The sequence below is a fragment of the Zophobas morio genome, unplaced genomic scaffold (genome assembly GCF_036711695.1).
Source record: "Zophobas morio isolate AGI-343-1 ecotype UQ-CSIRO unplaced genomic scaffold, CSIRO_AGI_Zmor_V1 ptg000022l, whole genome shotgun sequence".
NCBI classification, from domain to species: Eukaryota; Metazoa; Arthropoda; class Insecta; order Coleoptera; family Tenebrionidae; genus Zophobas; species Zophobas morio.
This window is the reverse complement of record NW_026972127.1, coordinates 9,154,236-9,176,174: the sequence shown is the minus strand read 5'-3', so window position 1 is coordinate 9,176,174 and position 21,939 is coordinate 9,154,236. Positions and strand designations below refer to the sequence as shown.

At 34.2% G+C, this 21,939-nt stretch overlaps 1 protein-coding gene across 3 annotated transcripts in view; it reads left to right on the top strand.

The window, feature by feature from the left end:
* Positions 1-21,939, top strand: part of LOC135133533 (inactive dipeptidyl peptidase 10) — a 274,882-nt gene that overhangs the window by 229,307 nt on the left and 23,636 nt on the right. For all 3 annotated transcript variants that reach the window (XM_064061982.1, XM_064061981.1, XM_064061980.1), the window contains 4 exons: positions 4,633-4,850; positions 4,938-5,131; positions 18,555-18,658; positions 19,021-19,150. In XM_064061982.1, the coding sequence (XP_063918052.1) occupies positions 4,633-4,850; positions 4,938-5,131; positions 18,555-18,658; positions 19,021-19,150 (646 nt within the window). The remainder of the gene's footprint in view (positions 1-4,632; positions 4,851-4,937; positions 5,132-18,554; positions 18,659-19,020; positions 19,151-21,939) is intronic.

The following is a 21,939-nucleotide window of genomic DNA, read 5'->3' as shown; positions in this document are numbered from 1 at the left end:
TCTAGGTGAGGGACGTGAGGGTGATTAAATATACCTTGGTTAGTATTTTACCATCTAACATACGTCTAAAATTTGACGACTATTGTCCGGTGGTTTACTAAAAATCAGTAAATCACAGACATACAGACAGAGAGGCGACAGATAGACACACTACAGACAGACAGATGGACAGATAACGGACAGATGACGGACAGACGACAGACAGACGACAGACAGACAGACGCTAGAGACACAGGCAGACGACAGACAGACAAAGACACCACAGACAGACGACGATAGTAAAAAGTTAAAATGCCAAAAATCTTACATAAACGACAAGTACAGGAGTAGGTTATTTATAAAATTTAAACAGCATTTACTCTGCAAAATCTTGAGGTGACGTCATGAAATTATTGGTAGGGATGATTAAACATCTCTTGGTTAGCATTTTACCATCTAAGTATATGATATTCCGAACATACGTCTAAAATTTGACAACCATCGTCCGGTGGTTTACTAAAAATCGACAAACGGCAAACAAACAGTCATACAGACAGACGACAGACGACAGACAGACAGACAGACAGACAGACATGGAGACGGCCAGACGACAGACAGACAGCGGATAGACGAAGGACAGACGACGAACAGGCAACGGACACACCACGAACAGACGACGAACAGACAGACAGATGAAAGACAGACGACAAGACAGACGAAGACAGTACAGACAGACGACGATAGCAAAAAAGTTAAAATGCGAAAAATCTGACAAAGCTTTTCAATTTTAAACTATTTTTCCTCAGCTTAAATTTTTTGGGTCATCGAAAATCTAGAACTTCAGAAATCCTTAAAAAGTTTACAAAATTTACCAAAATTCATAAAGTTCCAAGTTCAAATGACGTACAATTTATGAACAAAGCAAAATTAATTATCCCAAATAATATTGAAATTAAAATTTTGTAAACTTTTATTATTGACAAAATTCTAAAGTCCCCTAAATTGGAATTCATTTGGAAAGCTGTAAAAATACAAACATTGTTAAACTTGATCGTCTCCAAAAGTGACATGTAATTGTTTTCTCGTGAACTACACGTCTTCCAGAATATTTGACAGACGACAGACAGATGACAAATACATGGAAATGGAAGACAAACAATTTTTCTCTTACTGTAGGGGGGCTCATGAAATGCCGGCAAACCATGAAAGTAGTCATTTGCCGGGTAGACCCTATTACAATACTTCCTTAGCATTCGATGGGGAAATAAAAATTCATTGCATTACGAATCTAAATAATTACTAATTATTAATTTTTACTCGATAGATAATTTTTGACATTATTTGCAAATTTTGAGTAAAAAAATATAATTGTTTTACAATAAGTTTCAAGTGAGATTAATTTTACAAGAATTAGAGATGACGTCATCAAATCTTTGCAGGAGATGAATAGTGAAAGCTTGTTACCATCTTTCATAATTAAAGTAGAGAGTACTTTAATTATGAAAGATGCTAAGAAAATTTCAGTATTGATTCTGAATTTTCTACTTATCTCTAAAAAAAGTAAAAAAAAATGCAGCACATATCAAAAGTGCCAAAATCAGTCTTATCTTATCAATTATTAGCCCCGCCCACCCACCCTGTATTTTCTTACAAGGGACGTCATTTGCCAAAATCAGTCTTACCTTAGCAAGTACTAGCCCCGCCCTCCCGCCCATTATTTTCTTATAGAATGTCATCTGCCAAAATCTGTCTTACCTTAGCTAGTATTGGGTAAGATAAGACTGACTGTGGCAAATAACATATCCTCTAAGAAAAGAGAGGGCGGGTGGGCGGGGCAAGTACTTTGTAAGATAAGACTGATTTTGGCAAATAACATACCCTCTAAGAAAATAGAGGGCAAGATCATAAAAATGAAAAAAATCTAAAATTTGAAAATTTAAAAAATTGAAAAAAAAATGTATAAAATATGGAACATCGAAAAAAGATAGAGAATAAAAAAAACACAAAAAAATTTTCGAAAATAGTTGAAAAGTGGTCGAACATGTCAAAAGTGCCAAAATCACTCTCATCTTATCAATTACTAGCCCCGCCCACCCACCCTGTATTTTCTTACAAGGTATGTCATTTGCCAAAATCAGTCTCATCTTAGAAGGTACTAGAGAGTGTTTTCAATTTATTTAGAATTAAGGGAAAACATTTTTTTTTTCGAAATTTACTTTTCTTTGACATAATTCTAAGCATTCACCTTTATTTTCGTAATTTAATCTTGTCCTAAGCACAATTAAGCTTCGACTAACAAATTTTATAATTTATCTCAAAATCAAACAAATCAAACTTTTATCGAAAAAATCTTGTTTCATTAATATTTTTTTATATTTTACAATTTCGTACTCATCAGGACATCTAACAAAACACGAATCGATTTATTGCTTCCTACACGTTAGTCAAAGAAAGAACTATTATAGTATCAGTCTGTGAATGTTTCATTTCAAGTTTCCTCGTCCTTTCATAACTTGTACGATAATGCAGGTTGCCCGTTTCCGTGTGTCAACAGAAATAATTTGCTCTGATACTCTCCGAATGTACAAACAGACTGATTACTCGAAAGTTTCAAGTGTTCTTGGAGTTACATAGCTCGTAAAATCAGAAAACGGAAATTTTCCGTTTCCGTCCGTCTGTCTGACTGAATCTAAAATTTCAAGCGCAACCTTAAGATCTTCAATCAGCCTTATTTTTACGTTCTTAACATCCTTATACTTTCTAGAACAGTGTACATAATCGGACATCTGATGCAGTACTAGACATACTCTGATATAAGGGTGTGGGGACAAAAAATCTGCACAAATTTTAATTCACCGAAAATCGAGTTAGCTTTGAGAAAAATGACGGTTGACGTTATAACATTTTTTTACAGTTGTTAAAAATTGTTATGCCTAGTTCCTCTTGAAAGTTTCAATATTTTTTGTAATAATGGAACACTTAAATGAAAATGATCGCCGATCTGTGATTGCCGAATTTTATAGAAGGCATATGCATTTAAAAAAGTCATTCACCCTTAATCACTTCTTCCAAATGGGGATATCAAAAAAGACAACTTATAGTATTTGCAGAAGAGTAGAGAATGGGAATTCGGTAGAAAGACAAGTAGGAAGCGGAAGACCAGCAAGAAAAATGTCCCAGAAGAAGAGAGAAGCCTTAGTCAATCAAAGTCACGGTAAACTTGGTGTTTCACTAAGAAAGATTGGACGGAAATTTAAAATTGACAAAAAGTATGTTAGCAACATATTAAAGGAGAATAATGTCAAACTTGCAACACGAAAATCCGCCCCCAAATATTCAGAAAAACAAAAGTTGGAACAGAAACGAAAATTAAGGCATCTTTCTGAATCCGCTTTTTCCCCCTCAAATGGAACTGAAATAATCATCGATGACGAATCCTACTTCACTTTTGATGGTAGCGATACTGCTAACAATAAACATTTCTATTGCAAGGAAGGAGAAGAAGTAGATGATAAAGTGAAATTCAAACGTCATAAAAAATTTCAGTCCAAGTTGTTGGTCTGGTTGGCCATTTCTTCACGTGGACATTCTACTGCGTTTATTTGCCCATCTGGAAATTCTGTTAATGCAGATATTTATGAAAAACAGTGCATTAGGTCTCGACTTGTCCGCTTTATAAGAGAAAAGCATTCGGATGGCAATTTTGTATTTTGGCCAGACATGGCAACAGCTCATTACGCAGCTAACGTTGTTGCTGCATATAATGAGTTAAACATTCCTTTTATCCCTAAGGACAAAAATGTTCCCAACGTACCTCAACTACGCCCAATTGAACGTTTTTGGAGAAACCTAAAGAGGAATGTGTACGAAAATGGATGGGAAGCCTCGACACATGCAGAATTAAAGAAGCGTATACTGCTGAAAATACGGCAAACAAAAATAACGGCTTTTACAAATTTAATGCGCCGTGTTAAAACAAAAATTCTTAAAGCAAGTAGATATGGTACAGATTGTGTTCTTTAAAGTTGTTTTTATAAATGTTGTTGATCACGTTATTAATACCTGCTTTTATAATACAGTTATTCTAGTTTGAAATTCGTGCAGATTTTTTGTCCCCACACCCTTAAGTTGATAAAGTCATTTCAAGAAGCTGTTCAGTGAATTTTATTTCAAATGCATGCGCTTAAATACCACTTAACTAGTGATTTAATAGCCTATCGTTATTTTTAATGCGGGCCATTACTCAAGTCCCAATAAAATTTATATTTATTTACCCAATACCATAAGAACGCATATTGTATTTCACTGAAAGTTTCAAAACACAATAAAATTGTTTTAGAGGAGATTCAAATATGTCCGTATCTAGTGATTCAGAAGATATTAAACAAAAGTTATAGATAGTTGTAAGATATAACATAGCGTTGAAAACTCTCATTATAGTACAGACACAGCATTCTCTTTAGATCAGCTTTTGTTCTAAAAATTATCATAAAAATCCGCTGGTCCCCAGTTTGATGATCAACATTCTCCTTCGAAAACTATCACCAGCAGCAAAATGCTAATCAGTGTTAAATCTGGTCCGTTTCGCGGATCAGCAGCGTTTCATTTCGCCATTCGCTTGACTTCGAACTGAAATTGATTTCTCTTCTGCAGTCATCACATTCCAGTTCGATTAGAAATGTCCTCGAAGGCACGGCCCGAAACGTTACAGTACGTTAGCTGGTTGGGAAACACAAATAATTCTCTCCTAATGGTGTATAATAACGACATATATCTCCGCCAGTCACCAACGGATGAGACAGACACGAGGCTTACGTTTTCGGGGCGTCCTGAAGTGATCTATAATGGAATTCCAGATTGGCTCTATCAAGGTAAAGTATGAGTGATTCCTTTCGCTGCTTTAATTAATCGCCGCTTCGTCGGGTTAATGAAGCTCATCCTTCGTGCTCTTTTTTCAGAGGATGTTCTGAAGAATCCGAAAGCTTTATGGAGTTCGTACGACGGAACTCACCTGTTGTATGCAACGTTCAATGACAGTGAAGTAGGAATATTAAATTTCCCGTGGTTTAAAACGGAGTCCGGATTAGCTGCCAATAAGGCGGCGAACAGAGCGCCTTCCTTTCCTGCTTCCAAAACAGTTCGATATCCTACGGTAGGGTGGATGACATTTTAGTGTATTTTAGAAGTAGTTATTGACGGTAGAACGTAGAACTTTGCGATTTTTTATTTTGAGAAATGTTTTTATCAAAAGGTGGAAGATGTGTGCTTAATCCGACTTTGAATTTTTTATTAACTAAATATTTAAAAAAAGGATTTGTTGTTTTCTTGTTTGATCAATGGTCAAAACTCAGGTTCGTCTAAAACAAAACAAAAAAAAAAGACAAAAGTGGTGAGGCAATTATCAGAAGGAGAGCACTCAAAGAAATTAAATGTATTTCAGGATTAAAAGGATAGCTGTGAGCTTTTATATTGGCAACATATTAACCACGTGTTCCACTACGGCTTAAAATATTGTTGTTCGGGTTTCGGTTTTACCTACCAACCGCAACCCTTGTCAACAAGCGTCCCCAACTTTCTCTTCTACCTGCAATGTATCGCTTCCGATTTTAACAACTTTGTACATAGACTCCGAACTGTCAACAACAAGTAAATACAGTGTTACACAGCACATGTTTGTGTTTCATTTATATCAATCTTTTTCGGTACGTATGTATGAATAACAATCATACATCCAACATTGGTCCTTCGAGTCGAATCTCTCCACATGTGTGATCCAGTGCTGTTAATTCAACAATAAAACGCGGTGGTGCCATTTTTCGACGCCTGTATCGGGAGACGTGATCTACCGGCCATCGGAGTTCCCTACCGGACAGGAGAGCAGCGAATCCAGCCCATCCAGTCGTTTCATCCAAGGTTCCAAGTGACCTTATCACGTTTTTGGTAATTTTCGACGCCTGTATCGGGAGACGTGACCTACCGGCCATCGGAGTTCCCTACCGAGCAGGAGAGCAGCGAATTCAGCCCATCCAGTCAATTCACCCAGGCTCCAGGTGATCTTATTACGGTTTTGGCAATTTTCGACGCCTGCATCGGGAGACGGGATCCAGCCATTGGAAATTCCCAACCGGACAGGAGAGCAGCGAATCAGTCTAGCCGTCCCAGGTGCCAGAGGGCCTTATTGCGGTGAGTGGGTTCCAACTATTCCTTTTCTTTATCTATTTCCGGTCAAGCACGCATTCGACCGTAATTGCACGTCATTTTATTTAAATTTCATTGGCAAGTACCATTTACCTTGCCCGAACTGTACCAGTTTTACGTATTTCAACTAAGCGGTTTTTCAAATGGTTATGACGCGTTCGCAAACTTTCGATGCTCCACACATGGCAGGCGCGGAAGGTGACGACAATGCCGAAACATTTTCGGACTCAAATCCTACACCAGAGGATGCAGGAAATTTACAAATTTTATTCTTAAAAAGAGATCGCATTCACGACGAAATATCGCGTTTCAAGTTGTGGTTTGAAACAAACAATCTAAGTACATCCGCTTCTCGACTAAGAGTAAGATTGCGCGATTTTGTACGTATTAAGGCTCAGTTTGACAAAATCCATTCTCAGATTGAAGCTCTTGATGACGCCACCCCCGATTTAGAACAAGCTACCACAAGACTTTATTTTGAAAACGCGTATTACGATTTATGTGCAGATGTCGAAGATGCTATTGAACAAAAACGCGTTAACACATCTTCACCTGCACCGCAAGGTAACGCACCTACGAGCACACCGTCACCATCGGTGCAGTCGCTCCCGATTGTTATTAAACCGTTTAGCGGAATTTATACTGAATGGCTACCTTTTTATAATACACTTAAAACACAAAAGGTGTCTACATTTACAGCGGCAGTAAATCGCAATAGTACACAATCCACTTGTTATTTTTGTAAAAAATCTCATTTAATTTTCAACTGTGTTACCTTTTTAAAACTCAGTGTTTCGGAAAGAAGGTGTCAGGTAGATAGGTTGAAATTATGTCAAAATTGTCTCAAACCATCGCATACGTCCGATAGCTGTAAATCTATGGCATGTAAATTATGCCAATTGAAACATAATACACTTTTACATAGTGACCAACCCTCCCATTCAAACGATGATAAGTCGCTCACAGCTCCTGAAACACAACATGAGAACTATTTTATTAACAATGCCACTCAATTATCCAACGGACGATTTCAAGTCAGATTAACATTTAGCAAGTGTTTCCCAATCTTGAGGGATTCGAAAGAAATCGCGCTTCAACGATTGTACTCATCGGAACTTAAGTTCGCAAAAAATATTATGTTAGAAATCAACTATCATAATTTTATAAAAGAAGACATTAATTTAGATCATATGCTTTTACTAGGTTCATTTACAGAGCAAAAAATCGAAAGTAAACCCCATCATTTTTTGCCTCATCATGCGGTTTCCAAAACTGACGGGGTCACTGAAAAGATTTGCGTAGTGTTTGATGGGTCAGTTAAACCATCAGTCGGAAAAAGCATAAATGCTTGTCTCAGTACAGGGTCAAAAGTACAAAACGACATTTCCGATGCAATAATTCGATCTAGGACGCATGAGGTCGCTTTTACTGCGGACATTTGTAACATGTATCATCAAATTTTAATTCATCTCGAAGACAGACGATACGAAAAAACTTTGTGGTGGGATGATCCCGTGCTTTACCAAGCACGTGTCACTTTAGCCAAACGGGCTTCAAATACAAATTTGCTGAATGATTTGACAACTAACCACATCAATTTTCATTTCATTCCGCCTTCCGCGCCACATATGGGGACTATCGGGGAAGCAATGGTCAAATCTACGAAAAGTCAGTTGAAGCGCGTTACTGGTATATTTTTATATAATTTGCAAGAAATGCAGACGTTGCAAATACAAGTCGAAACGTGTTTGAATTCGTACCCGTTAACCGCCATGTCCAAAGATCCAAATGACCTGACTCCTTTAATTCCCGGTCACTTCCTCGTTGGAACCCCTCTAACTGTTATTCCAGCGGATAACGTCACCACGGTCTCAACGAACCGGCTCTCCAGGTGGCAACAATTCAGCCGCACTCAGCAGCAATTTTGGAAACGGTGGACAGCAGAACATATGGGTCAACTTCATCATCGCCCAAAATGGACCAAGGCCAGCCGCAACAGCATAAGGTGGACGATTTGGTGGTCGTTAAGGAAGACCACACACCTCCGCTTATATGGACCACTGGGACGCGTTATTACTGTTCATCCCGGTCTACATGGCCCCATTCGCGTAGTGACAGCGAGAACCGCGCATGATGTGATTAACCTGCAAGTGACTAAGCTGTGTGTGCTTCCGACATAAACAAATGTGCAGTGTCTAAATTTACCCCTTTTTTTCTATGTGTTCTGTACTCTATTTCATTGTCAATGTATGCACCTGTCATGTAGACACATATTATGTATTTCATATTTGCAATTGTTATACTTTGTCATGTTGAAAGTTAGTTCTTTCAAGGCGCCGGACCATGTTCGGGTTTCGGTTTTACTTACCAACCGCAACCCTTGTCAACAAGCGTCCCCAACTTTCTCTTCTACCTGCAATGTATCGTTTCCGATTTTAACAACTTTGTACATAGACTCCGAACCGTTAACAACAAGTAAATACAGTGTTACACAGCACATGTTTGTGTTTCATTTATATCAATCTTTTTCGGTACGTATGTATGAATAATAATCATACATCCAACAATTGTATTCCTTAAATACTGATATTTATTTAACTCATTCTTCACCTCTGACGGATTAGGCGACGTAATTTCAAGTAGTACAACGTTATATACCGAGAGATCAATTAAAAATACGATCAAAGGTAGCCACGGATTTTGGACCGTTTGTCTTTGATAGTTGTATTTTATACTTAAAGTTTCAAATTGACGGTAATCTGATAAAACGAAAATCCTATCAAAGACAAATTTTCAAAAATCCATGGCTTGATTTAATCGTGTATTTATTGCTCTTTCTGCATTAGTCAACAATATACTTATCAAAAAGCTACAAAAGTTCGCACTCTTTTTGTCCAAAAACGTCTCATCACAAGTACCAGGTGCACATATACTCGACGTTGACCGATAAAGATTATGAACTTTTTTCGTTAGGTTATGTTTTATTAAATTAAAGGTTAAAAAATATGCCAGAAATATAAACATTGTTGCCGATACTTTCAGTTTTCAGTAGCAATGACCAAGTTAACGGTATTCATTTCTTAGAAAGCATAAAACTTTATGCTATTTAAAACAGTTATTCGGCTTTTTGTGTGTTTATGTCATATGTAAGGAACAAACACTAAAATTTCATCTAAACATTGTTTTTATATGAATGGGGGTTCAACATACGACTATTGTCGCATGCCACATTTAGCATCTCATCTTTAATTCTCAATCATCAGTCGCTCTGCTCGTCCACTCTTCTTAGAAATGGAAATTTCGACCTTTGTGAATTTCCATATCTTCCAATTTCTCTTTTCACTTTTCTAAGATTACTAAAAGAGTTAGTAAAAGACAAGAACCTTGCTTTAGGGCTTTGATGGGTTTAGCTCTTATTAATCATTTTTTCGGCCTTAAATTGAATGATTTATCTATATACCTATTACGAGTGCTTACGTAAGTGCTCTTTATTTGCTTTTGCTAAGTACTTCCAAACGCTTATTAATAAGAACGTTACTATACGCCTTCTCCAGGTCCATGAAGAGTTACAAAAAAAAATGAAAAAGCTTAAAATTTGGTGAAAAGTAACAACGCGGATGATCTAACTAATATTATACTTATTTTGTTGTACGTGAGGTAGTTTTTCACATACTTCCTTGGTAAAATTAGAACGAAAGATGCGTAAAAATATCACCCCCCTACAAGCTACAATTCATTCCATTTCCATTATTTCGCTATGAAAATCTGTATCATCACCGTCATTTTCACATTCAGATTCTGAATCAGATTCACCCAGCGAAATAATGAAAGGAGGTATAGATTTGTACGAAAGATTTCCCATATTTTTTTCCCAATCTGCCAAAATAAGTTTTTCACAATGTTTACAAAAATTTTTGCCATATGCTTGGAGTACATTTAGAAAGCGCCTCAAGCCATAAATTCTCCATCCTATTTTTTAATCAAGGTTATGAATTTATATGCTTGTTGTAATAGTTCTTAAAAAATCCCCACGCCATTTCAATTGGATTATACTTATTGACAATGGTACGGAGGTAATCTAAGAACTTCATGGCCACTTTCTCTTAATGTCACGTCTACCAAATATCTTTTTTTTTTCTATTGTTTCTGCAGGGTTTAATTAAATCCCACAAGTGTTTCTTCGAAAATGTTTTGTCAAATTCAACACTATATTTAAAGAGCCATTTCACATTTTTTACTAGAAAAAGTGGGTGGTTTATCCATCTGAACCGAATGATACGGTGCATTGTTTAAAACCACAACACATTTTTGGTTCAACTTTGCCAAAGCAGGAATGAGCTGATTAACCACCCAATTTTGAAAAATTTTCCCGTCCATCGTTTTATGATAGTCTCTATCGTTATTTTTTGTATTTAAAAAATTGTTACAACCATCCAAGAACCCCGTTGAACAACCCCCGTGGAGAATAAACCTTGATCCTTCACTTTTACTTTTGGTGGCATTGCTTTTTAGATCAGTATTGTGCACCCAGCGACGAATGGACGAACCATTTTGATAGATCCATGTTTCATCCAAATACACGAAAATCAAATTTTCACAAGAATTTAGAATCTGTAAATATGTTCTCAAAAAAGTAATTTTGGCTTCAACGACATGTTTTTGTTCACATAGAATTTTGCGACCATTTACTTCCATGTGTTTATAACCCATTGACTTAGAAATTTTGTATAATGTGGTTCGCCCTGCTTTAAATTCCAACTGTTCCCTAGAATATGCCAAAAGAGTATCTACAGCGAAACATTCGTTTTTTTCACTAAGTTGCCTAATTTGTCGTTGCAGTTCTTTCCGAAACATATAATTTGTAAATAAATCCGTTGGTTTTCGTTTGCCAGATAGTGATGTTTTTAAATTTTGGTCTCCTGTTGATAAAATTTTCGCCACAGTTGATGTTCCCACCTATGAGAAAAAAAATTAAAAAATATTTTACAGCGTATTTTTACATTACAGAAAATATGTTCGAGACCCTCATAGTTACATCTTCGAAAGAAAGATCGGGCCTGACTTTTCGAAACTGCAAAAAACATCTATTTATTGCAATTTTTTGTTGCAGTAAAACTATTTTAGGCATTTTCTTTTTAAATAATGTCGCAATGATTTGTGAATCTGTCACAATGACAAATTATCTATGCTGACAAAATTAAAACATTTGTTTGATTGATTAAAAAATTTCGTCTATAATAATTCTGATCTAATAAATGAAGTAGAAAAGTGGCAATCCAGCTCAAAGCAAATGTCAATCAGACTACTGACAGACAAAAAACTAAATCATCAAATCAGTTTATCCAACTTAAAGAAAAAATATCAAAGCGTATTTTACTAAGTATATAAAGATCGTGAATGGATAATAGAGAAGACATTCTAAATTCCTGCCTGTGCATGTAAAAGTATGGTCATAATGTTTCCAAATTTTGATCATTTTTTGTCAATGTTAGTTATCAGTTTTTTTTTGGTGCCGTCGTGTCGAAGTGTTGAGTGCTCCTGTGTTTTCCTAGTTTTTTGGTGTTTTTCGTCTGATTTAATTTCGAACTCTAGGCTCCTCTAGTGCATGGTAGAGCTTCAGACCCCCGTGAGGGGTGGTGAGTTTGTTTGACCAACCTACAGGGATTGATTTTTTATTGATCTGCGTGGATTGATTATAATTTTATCGATCGGTATATTCGAACTTCTTGTGAATTGTTTTTGCTCTGTTACTTTATTTGAGGTCGTCGCCCGAGTCGGTTGTAAGTCATAGGCCTCCTAGTGGTCGTTCTACGGTAACAAATTTATGTTGTTTCACTCAATATGTTTCGAATAATTTCGACGGTAAGGAACAAGTTGACGAAATCTTCACTAATTTTTCCAAAGCTTTTGACAAGCTTAACCATGATATTCTACGGATGAAGCTTCATAATTACGGTTTATCTCTTCACTTACTAAAATTAGTTAAATTGTATTTGTCGCCTATATTTCAGGGCGTTACATACCATGGATTTGAATCTGGTAAATTCCTCGTTTATTCGGGTGTTCCTCAAGGTTAAGTCTTGGGTCCGTTTCTCTTCGTAATGTTTATTGATGTTATTATCAAGATTAAGAACTTTCTAATATAATCTAACTTCCTTACTTGGAGTACATCGAACTACTTGCCAGTAAACTTTGACAAATGTCGTATCATATCAATGACGAACAAAGATCATAGAATAATGTACGATTACACAATTAACTCCTCGTCGTTGTCAAGAGTTGAGTCCTAGGGATTACTTTTGACTACAAATTAACATTCGCAGATCATATTGACAACCTAGCTTCGGAAGTTTTAAAGTGTCTTGGTTTTATTATTCGGTCGAGTGGTTGCTTCAAGAACATAGAGACTCTCAAAACCTTATACTTTGCTTTCGTAAGGACCGAGTTGGGATATGCAAGCATCGTGTGGGTCCCTTCTGCTCTAACCCACACTTTAGCTCTCGAAAAAATCCAGAGACGTTTTCTAAAATTTTTGGCGTTGAATGTTGATGCTAAGTATCCTGTGAGAGGGACACCCCATTCGGATCTTTTACAAAGATTTAATTTTGTTGACTTGAAAGCGAGACTTTTCTTCCCTAAGAAAATCATTCGGAATGATATCGACTGTCCATCGATTCTGGGTCAACTTTACTTTGGTGTACCTAGACCTTCTGCTAGGTCTCAACATCTTTTTTATTTACCAACTCCACGTATTGACGTTCTTAAATACTTGCCCATTTACGCAATGTGTTCGGAGAATCACAAATAGCAAGACGCTTTTGATTTACTCAGATAAGATTCATCTTCAGTTTTCCCATCCCTTTAGGGGGTAGCAGTAAGTATAGCTGCTGATTAGTCGGATAACTGTTTAAACTGTACTTTTTCTTGTATTTTTCCATTCAGTTTGTTCTATTACGTTGATCTAAAAAATTTTAAATTTTCGGTCATACCAATCTAAAACTAAAATAAATTTTAAAGATATAATTTCCAAATTTTGAAAAGTAAATATATACAAGGCGAGCTGGCGTTCTTCGATATTTCAATAATTATCAAAAACAGAAAAATAAATTACACTACTAGTAAGTCCCCTTCAGAAAACAACACTTTTTTAAGGACTTCACCCTGTTTTAAACTACTCGTTTTTAAAACTCAAATTTAATGAAATCTACCATGTTTTTAATGGTCTTTTTAAAAAGTTAAAATTTTATGGAATCTATCCCGTTTTTCAAAGTACCTTTAAAAAAGTTAAAATTTTAAGGAACCTACCCTGTTTTTTTGTTGGGCCACTTCAGCACAAAAATGAATACGGTTTCATCCAAACAGGTTATGAAATGAGCCTATTTTTACTAGTACCTTTCAGAACACAGAATACTTTGTTTTTTAACCATTTTACCCCTGCTTTTAACGGCCTTTTTAAAATTAACATTTTTCAAAGATTTTACTCTGTTTAGAAGTTTGTACAGCCCTGTTTTCAAAGATATATCTAAAAAGCAACATTTTAAGGATTTTGCCGTATTAAAAACTTTTTTCCTGTTAGGCGCCTTCACAACACTTTGTTTCTTTAAGCGTTTTACCTTGTTTTTAAGGTATATTTAAAAATTTACATTTTTCAAAGATTTTACCCTAATTTTAAAGGCAGATTTAAAAAGCAGATATTTGAAGGATTCTGTCCTATTTTTTAAGGTATAGTAATACAAACTCATGTAGCTAACGATTTTCAAAGAAAAAGGGGTCTGTGAAATTAATGTAAAAACACTATTTATTAATGAATAGTGTTATTGAGGGTGGAACATTTTTTTTTATGATCTATTCATTGATTCATTACAAATCCACTATAAATCAAATTATTATGAATCAAACTGTGTCTAGTGGTCAGGATACCTGCGCGGCAAGCGGGAGGCGTGGGGTTAGATTCCCACCGAGGCAACTTTTTTTTTCTGGCTACTTGTAAAATAATTAGTAACTGTTGATGGGGATTTTATCTATCTACAGTGATGGCTTAATAGAAGTCGTTTTTCACTTCTTTAGTTCCAAATCGAAATGTAAATATATATTTCACTGGTTTCAAGTCGCACCACGATCGTGTCCGCAGTTGGACTGGCTTTATGCTCGATGTCATCAAACCGTATAAAAAACTTCTTGTTAATTTTTATGGCCTGCACATATTCTACGTTGATTTGCCTCGACGTTTTACACACATCCATGTGAACTTCTTCCTCGACTCCATGGTCAATCGACATGCTGATACTTTTCCATACATGAGTCTTCGTTTTCTAAAAATACAGAATATTGTTAACTCGATGAAATACAGATATTGTTTTGTTTCACGGTACTCACCGAAATGTGCGATTTAACTTTGGGAATAAAGTGACAAAAAAAAACATAACAAAAACAAACCACCACGTTGGAAATTGAAACAAAAATTATTTTGTTTATTATTGTTGTAATTTTTATTTTTTAATTCTTCCTCTACTTTAGATACATATTACGGAGTTTGACAAGCGGATCTCATGGTGTAGGTAGATAGGTAGGTTCGCCCCATATATTCAATAATAATAATAATAATAATAATAAAATATATATACTTAATTAGTCCTCTCCTCTAGCCAGTTTGATTTATAAGGGTGGCTTGGCTTAAGCCCCTTAAGTCATAAAAGTTGTACATACACCTTGTATGTTAGAAAAAAATCTTCGTGTAATATTTTTAATTCCGAGGGTAAACGAAGAAAGTTCTGTAATAAATACTCGTTTCTCGACGTTTCATAGCTCCTAGAATATGAAAAAGTGGGTCCCTTTGTGTGTCTGTCGTCTGTTGGCGATTTTATAAAACGGGTGATCTCCAAAACTACTAAGTTGATAGTTGCGTATTTTTAAACGTATTTCACTAAAATTGTGTGGCTAACCAAAATTTGTCTGACAAAATTTAATGATCCCCATCTTAAAATTTACAAAATATGTAATATGACTAGTTTTGGATATTTGTCCGCCTCTTGAACGTAATATATGATTAGGAGACTAAATAGTTGTAGTTACTTTATGACATGTTTCGACTTTATTTAACGTCATCATCAGGTTATGTATATGTTCAACAAACTAGTAAAATGGAACTTAACACTTCAAAATATCCGAGATTAATACATAATTATGTTACTTTTTATATCTTATTTGACTTGCAAAGGAAGTTGTGTCGAAACAATTTTCAACCAATTTTTTTTTCATATTCAAGGTTAAAGATCTTGACGTGGTGATTCCGAAAATATAGCGTGCAATATTTTCGAAATATTCAAAATGAAATCCGAATTTTTTAAAATTAAAAAAAAATAAATGCTATATTTCAATTGGCGATTCTGGAAAACCGAATGGAGTTAAATATAAAATTCGCAAAATCAAAAAAAAATCTTGGTCTATTTACTTTTGATCAATTTATTGGAAATTCTCTTTTTTCCTTTTCTTCCATCTTAAATTTTCCATGTCACAATTTTTGGATTTTACACTTTTTTCATTTTTGGATTTTTCAGTTTGTCGTTTTTAATTTTTCGATTTTAAAATTTTTCGTTTCCTCAATTTTTCAAATTCTTGATTTTTGTTTTTCATATTCTCGATTTCATATCACAATGGTTCCTTTTTACAGTTCCTTTAGTTTTTCAATATTTCTTTCGATTGTATAATAAAAATTGAAAACTCCTGAAATTCTTTCTTCAGAGCCAATAAGAACGAGTCACGAAAACGGAGTAAGGGTGGGTGGGAGGGGCCCCTTTTTACTTTGTTTTAAATCTTAGATTCTACCACTTGTTAAAATAGAATTCAATTCACATTTTACAGTAAATAAAATAAGTCAGTGAAATGGAGACAAACAGTGAGCAAGCAGTATCCCCGCCCACCGACCCTGTGGAAAAATACAAATAAAATTATACAGAGCGTTAAAAAAATCTAGAATATTACAATTTCCAAATATCTACATTTAAGGTTTTCAATTAGAATACCCTGTATTTGATTACAGCACCTTATTCTGTTCTTATTCTCTTTTTTTAAGTATTCTCCGTATATCTGAAATTGATAACTTCTGCGATTTTTCGCTTTTTAAGAGACACAGCGACGGATTGCATGCTAAAAACACGAAAATTGAAATAACATGGCAACGTCGCACCGGAATGTCAAAAATTAACCACGGTTATAGAGCCCAAAAAGGGTCCAATCAGAATAGACAAAATATATAGGGCGTTGTGGTTAAAAAAACTAAGTAGTGTATTACTCCTAAAAAACGGAACACTCTATATAGGTGTAAATAACTTTAATGTATGCTACTCAAAAAGCTTTTGTCTTTAAGTTTTTCTTCCACTTCCAATCATTAATGAAATATCCAATACCACGCGCTTAGTGACTCACTCTGTATATACAAGGTGTCCCAACGATATGATAGCAGAACTTCAATAGCAGAATATAAAATATAGTGTATTCCATTTAAAAATTATATAGTACAATGGTGTTTTTTTAAATGGAACTACCTGTAAATATTTACATACAGGGAATACAATATTTTCTAAAAAAAATATGGTTTTTGGATTATTATAAAAAAAACTGAATAAAATTTAAGTTCACTTATATACGATTTTCTCATGTTTTTCAGTTGGAACAGTCTGTATATGTTGATGTAAGCTTTACTTTAATGACGCATCCAAAAACATTGTTAGAAAAAAGTTTAACAAACTGGGCATGAAAGAAAGATTACTCACAGATAACTCGCATAGGTTATAAGATACAGGGTTTATCAATTACAAAAATGAGAAATCCTACAATTTGCAAATCCAATCATTTTGTATAATTAACCTAAAACACTTTCTCAATTTTTATGTCATGTTGAGGTAACTGAAAAATTTGGTGTACAATTCAAATGGACCATCTGTAAATATGGAGCTAAGAATTTTTAAATATAACTATTTCTTTAAACGCAGTTTTAACGAAAATTAAAAGTTGCAAAACTCTAGTGTTTTGTAATGTCGTAAATTTCTCACATATTATATACAGGGTGAGTCACTAAGCATGCATTCTTCGATGTCTCATTAATTATTATAAGCAGAAAAAAAGTCTAAAGAAACAAAGCTGCACGATTCTTTGAGGACTATACTCTATAATTACTTCTAATTGTACAGGGTGTTCTCTTTTTAAGGCATAACACACAGTTTTTTTTATGAAAGACCCGGTATATTTTTAAATCACTTAATTTATTAATCAAGAGAGCATGCTCTAACCTGTCAAACGCTTTTAAGATCTTCAAATAAATGACATCAGTTTGACAACCGTCATCAATGGAATCAGCAATAAACTGAGTAATGCAGAAAAGATTTGCGTTTACTCTTTTTATGACTTTGAAAACATGTTCAGAACTCTTCTTTGCCATTGTAACATTGTTAGTAAAGCTCCCTGATGAACCATTCAACTGACTATTATCATCTGTGACATTAAATGATAAGTGAAAATATTTGGCAAAAGAATTTTTTGAATCTCTGTGAATATCGCTCTCTATATCATGAATAAATAACTTGACACTTGTTGTTTTATTGATCTTGTTAGCTTTCTAAACGAAGCTAAATCACAAGGATGACCGTATTTTATATTTTTTTTCTTAGACGATTTTTCTTATGTACATCATGAATAATTTGTGACGTGAACCATACTGGAAAACAAAATTTTTTCGCCTGTATTTAGGCACAGAAGTATCCAGGAGACTATACAATATGTCATAAAAAGATTGACAAGCAGTATTAGGATCTGTACACTCATTTAGAATAGACCAGTCAACTACTGAGATTTAATACTTAGTACAAATTTGAAAATAAAATTTCTCACCAAAAACTGAGTTAAACGCAGAGCAGCGCAAAACACCTAACAGCCATGCAAGCACCACAAAATCCAATAACGGTCGTTTAGGTACTAATGATTTTCTTGAAGGCAAACTAACGTTTAAAGCAAGAAAAACACACAGATTATAGTAACATTTTTGGTTACCAAGAAGCAAAACTGCTTCGAAAAATAATCAACTTTTAGACCTATAAAGTCAAAAACTGTACTGCTGCAGAAAGAAATCGAACTATTGTGTAATGTTTTGGAATATTACATTATATTACAAATACAATACAAGACGAACTCTTTAACATTATCCTCCTATGGAAGATTTGGACGGGAATTTCGTATAATTTTACTTTAAACTAATTTTTCCGACGATGAGTCCCATTTTTGAAGACTTGAGTAGTATCAGGTTTGTCAATTTTTTAATGAATCAAAATTCACGTTTTAATGATTGTCAAATTAACAAATATTTTCTATTATTTTGTTTTCAGCCCGGATCGGCTAACCCTACAGTGCAGTTGTGGGTTCTAGATATGTCAAACCTAACCGACCTCCAGAGCCACCTCGTGAAACCCCCGCATGCCTTAGCCGGACAGTAAGTATCCGCCTTCCGCCCTTCCGGACCTCAAAATTCACTTGTCTTACAGATTTATTTTGTGACATATTCGGCAAAATTATAGTGTCTAAGGATATAACCACACGTAATTAAACCCTTTCTATTCGAATTTCTCAACTAGTAATTACTCTAGAAACAGAACGTCCGTCCGTTTAGTTAGTTCGGTCGGTTAGCATAGAAAACGTTCCATTTGGCATGAACAAACAGTGTTGTGCTATTCAGGAAATCAACAGAAATTATAGATATGTAGGTCAGATAGTAATTAGGCCATTTAGCAAACGTCAGTCAAACAACCACCGGTTGGGCCACATGTGTAAATGCTCTAATCCTGTGATTTCCAGGGATTACTATTTGACATCGGCCGGGTGGATCGGACAGAAGAACACGCAAGTATCGGTGGTGTGGATGAACCGAGCGCAAAACCTCAGCATCATTTCGGCCTGTCTAGCCCCCAACTGGACATGTGTAGAGGTCAGCACAAACGACCCGGAAAATAATTTATTTCGTAATAAGTTTCTTTGACGCAAAAAATTGCCGCTGGATTGGGTCCACGCTGGCGAGACACTGAATGCGCAATTTTAGAGTAACCATGAATAAGCCCGAGGGGCACTGGAGAGCTTTGAAATTTTCGGTATTTTTAAGACAAAAATTATTGCGGTAGTTTGATACTTCTGGAAATATATTTTTACTTTATTTTTCGGTTGTTCTTACACCATTTGGACCAACTTTTGCAACATATAGTCCTGCGTATTGATGAAGTGACTACGTTGCTACAGCAATACTCGTATAATACAGTAGTCGTGAAAAATTTGGGAGTTTTAATTGGAATGATGGTGCAATTTAAACTGGATTTTGGAATATTACAGATTATTGCATATGTTATAAGTTATAAGACTATATAGCCAGATTTTTTTTAGCTCTAGTTATTTTTTCCAACGATAATAATGTTGCTAATATTTTAACAATTCAAGCGCAGAATATATATAGTAACGGAAGTTTATTAAAAAAAAAAATCCTAGTGCCACCTTTTCCAACTAAAGTGAACAAGAACGAGCAGCGTGGAAGGTGGATAGAACCAACATCTGCGTTGCACACTGTACCGTTTTTTAAAAAATCTATAAATTTTCTTTAGAAAAAAAAATAATAACCCGTTATCCTCACTTCTGTTTTCACTGGTTCTACTATTTACTGTTAATTTTGTTTGAATCTTTTTTATCCTTTAGTTGACTGTAGACACTTTGTATAACTTGCACAACACTTTTATAAGGAGCTTTCTTAAAAATTAAGGAAACAGATACAATTATGTTGGTTTTGGAGTCAACTTACGACATACGTAGTTGTTTTTTTTCTGCTTTTTTACGTACAATTTCAAAACATTTTTTTTTTCATTTGGTGCGAGATTTCTTTTAATTTTTAAGAAATCAGTGCCCGTTATTAAGTTATTAAACATTTCCCTAAGTTATTAAAAATTTCTCAAAATATTGTCCTTCCTTTTTTCGACCATTTTCTGCACTAATAATGAACAAAATGTTGTTTTTAATTTTTCCCATAGCTTAGTTGTGTTTAGGTTTAGTTAAATATTTTCCAAAATTCTGAAATTAATCGGAATGTCATACGTACAGTAAAGAAAATTGTGGAACATAATATGTCATCATTTTTTGCTTATCCGATTTTTCAAAATATTGCGACTTCTTAAATCTTACATTTTTCAATTATTAAGTTTTTTGATTTTACGATTTGTTGATGTTTTGATTGCTTGAATTTTAGATTTTTCACTTTTTGTTGTTTCAATTTCTCAATATTTCAATGTTTGCCTTCTCGTTTTTAGATTTTTCGATTTTTCAATTTTTCGAAATTAATTTTTCAGTTTTTCGATTTTTGAATTTTCGATTTAACGGTTTTCTTTCGCCTTTTCGTTTTTAAATTTTCCGGTTTTTCAGTCTTTCGGAATTAATTTTTCGACTTATCGATCTTTTGGTCTTTCGATTTAGCGATTTTTCAATTTTTCGATTTCGATTTCTCGATTTCTCAGTTTTTCGATAATTCGTCTTTTCGATTTTTCGATTTTTCAACTTTCCAACCGTCTCAGTCTTGGGATTTATGAATTTAAATTTTTCGATTTTTAATTTTTCATCTTTCGGCGTTTCAAAATTTTTGGATTTTTGATTTCTCAATTTCTTGATTAATCGATTTTTTAATTTTTCGACTTTTCGATCTTTTGCTTTCCCGTTTTTCGATTTTTCAATTTTCGATTTATCGAGTTTAAATTTTTCAATTTTGAATTTTCCCATTTTTTTATCTTTAGCTGTTATATTAGTTTTTCGATTTTTCGACTTCTCGATATTCTGACGTTTCGATTTCGCGTTTTTTCAGTTTTTCGATTTCCATTTTTAGATTTCTCAGTTTTTCGATGATTCTTCTTTTCGATTATTCGAGTTTATAATTTTCTAGTTTTAGTTTTTCAATTTCGATTTCCTTAATTTTTCGATTTGAAATCTTTTTTTGTTTCTTCAAGTTTACGACATAGTTCGAGTTTTGATTTTTCTAGATCTTACATTTTTCGTTTTTTCAGTTTTTGATTTTTCGATTTGTTGATGTTTTGATTGCTCGATTTTTAAAATTTTCAATTGTTCGAACTTTTTAATTTTAGGTTTTTCACTGTTTCAGTTTCTCAATCTTTCAATTTTTTGCCTTCTCGTTTTTAGATTTTTCGATTTTTCAATTTTTCGAAATAAATTTTCAGTTTTTCGGTTTTTCAATTTTCGATTTAACGGTTTTCTTTCGATTTTTCGCCTTTTCGTGTTTAAATTTCCCGGTTTTTCAATCTTTCGGAATTAATTTTTCGACTTTCTAATCTTTCAACGTCTCAGTTTCGGGATTTATGAATTTAAATTTTTCGATTTTCTATTTTTCAACTTTTGGCGTTTCAAAATTTTTGGATTTTGCGGTTTCTCGATTTCTGGATTTTTTAATTTTTCAACTTTTCGATTTTTCAATTTTCGATTTATCGGGTTTTTAAATTCAAATTTTTCAATTTTGAATTTTTCCAATTTTTTATCTTTAGCTATTACATTGATTTTTCGATTTTTCAACTTCTCGACTTATCGATCTTTTGACGTTTCGATTTCGCGTTTTTTCAATTTTTCGATTAGCATTTCTCGATTTCTCAGTTTTTCGATCATTCGAGTTTCCGATTTTATAGTTTTGTTTTTTCAATTTCGATTTCCTTAATTTTCCGATTTGAAAGCTTTTTTTGCTTC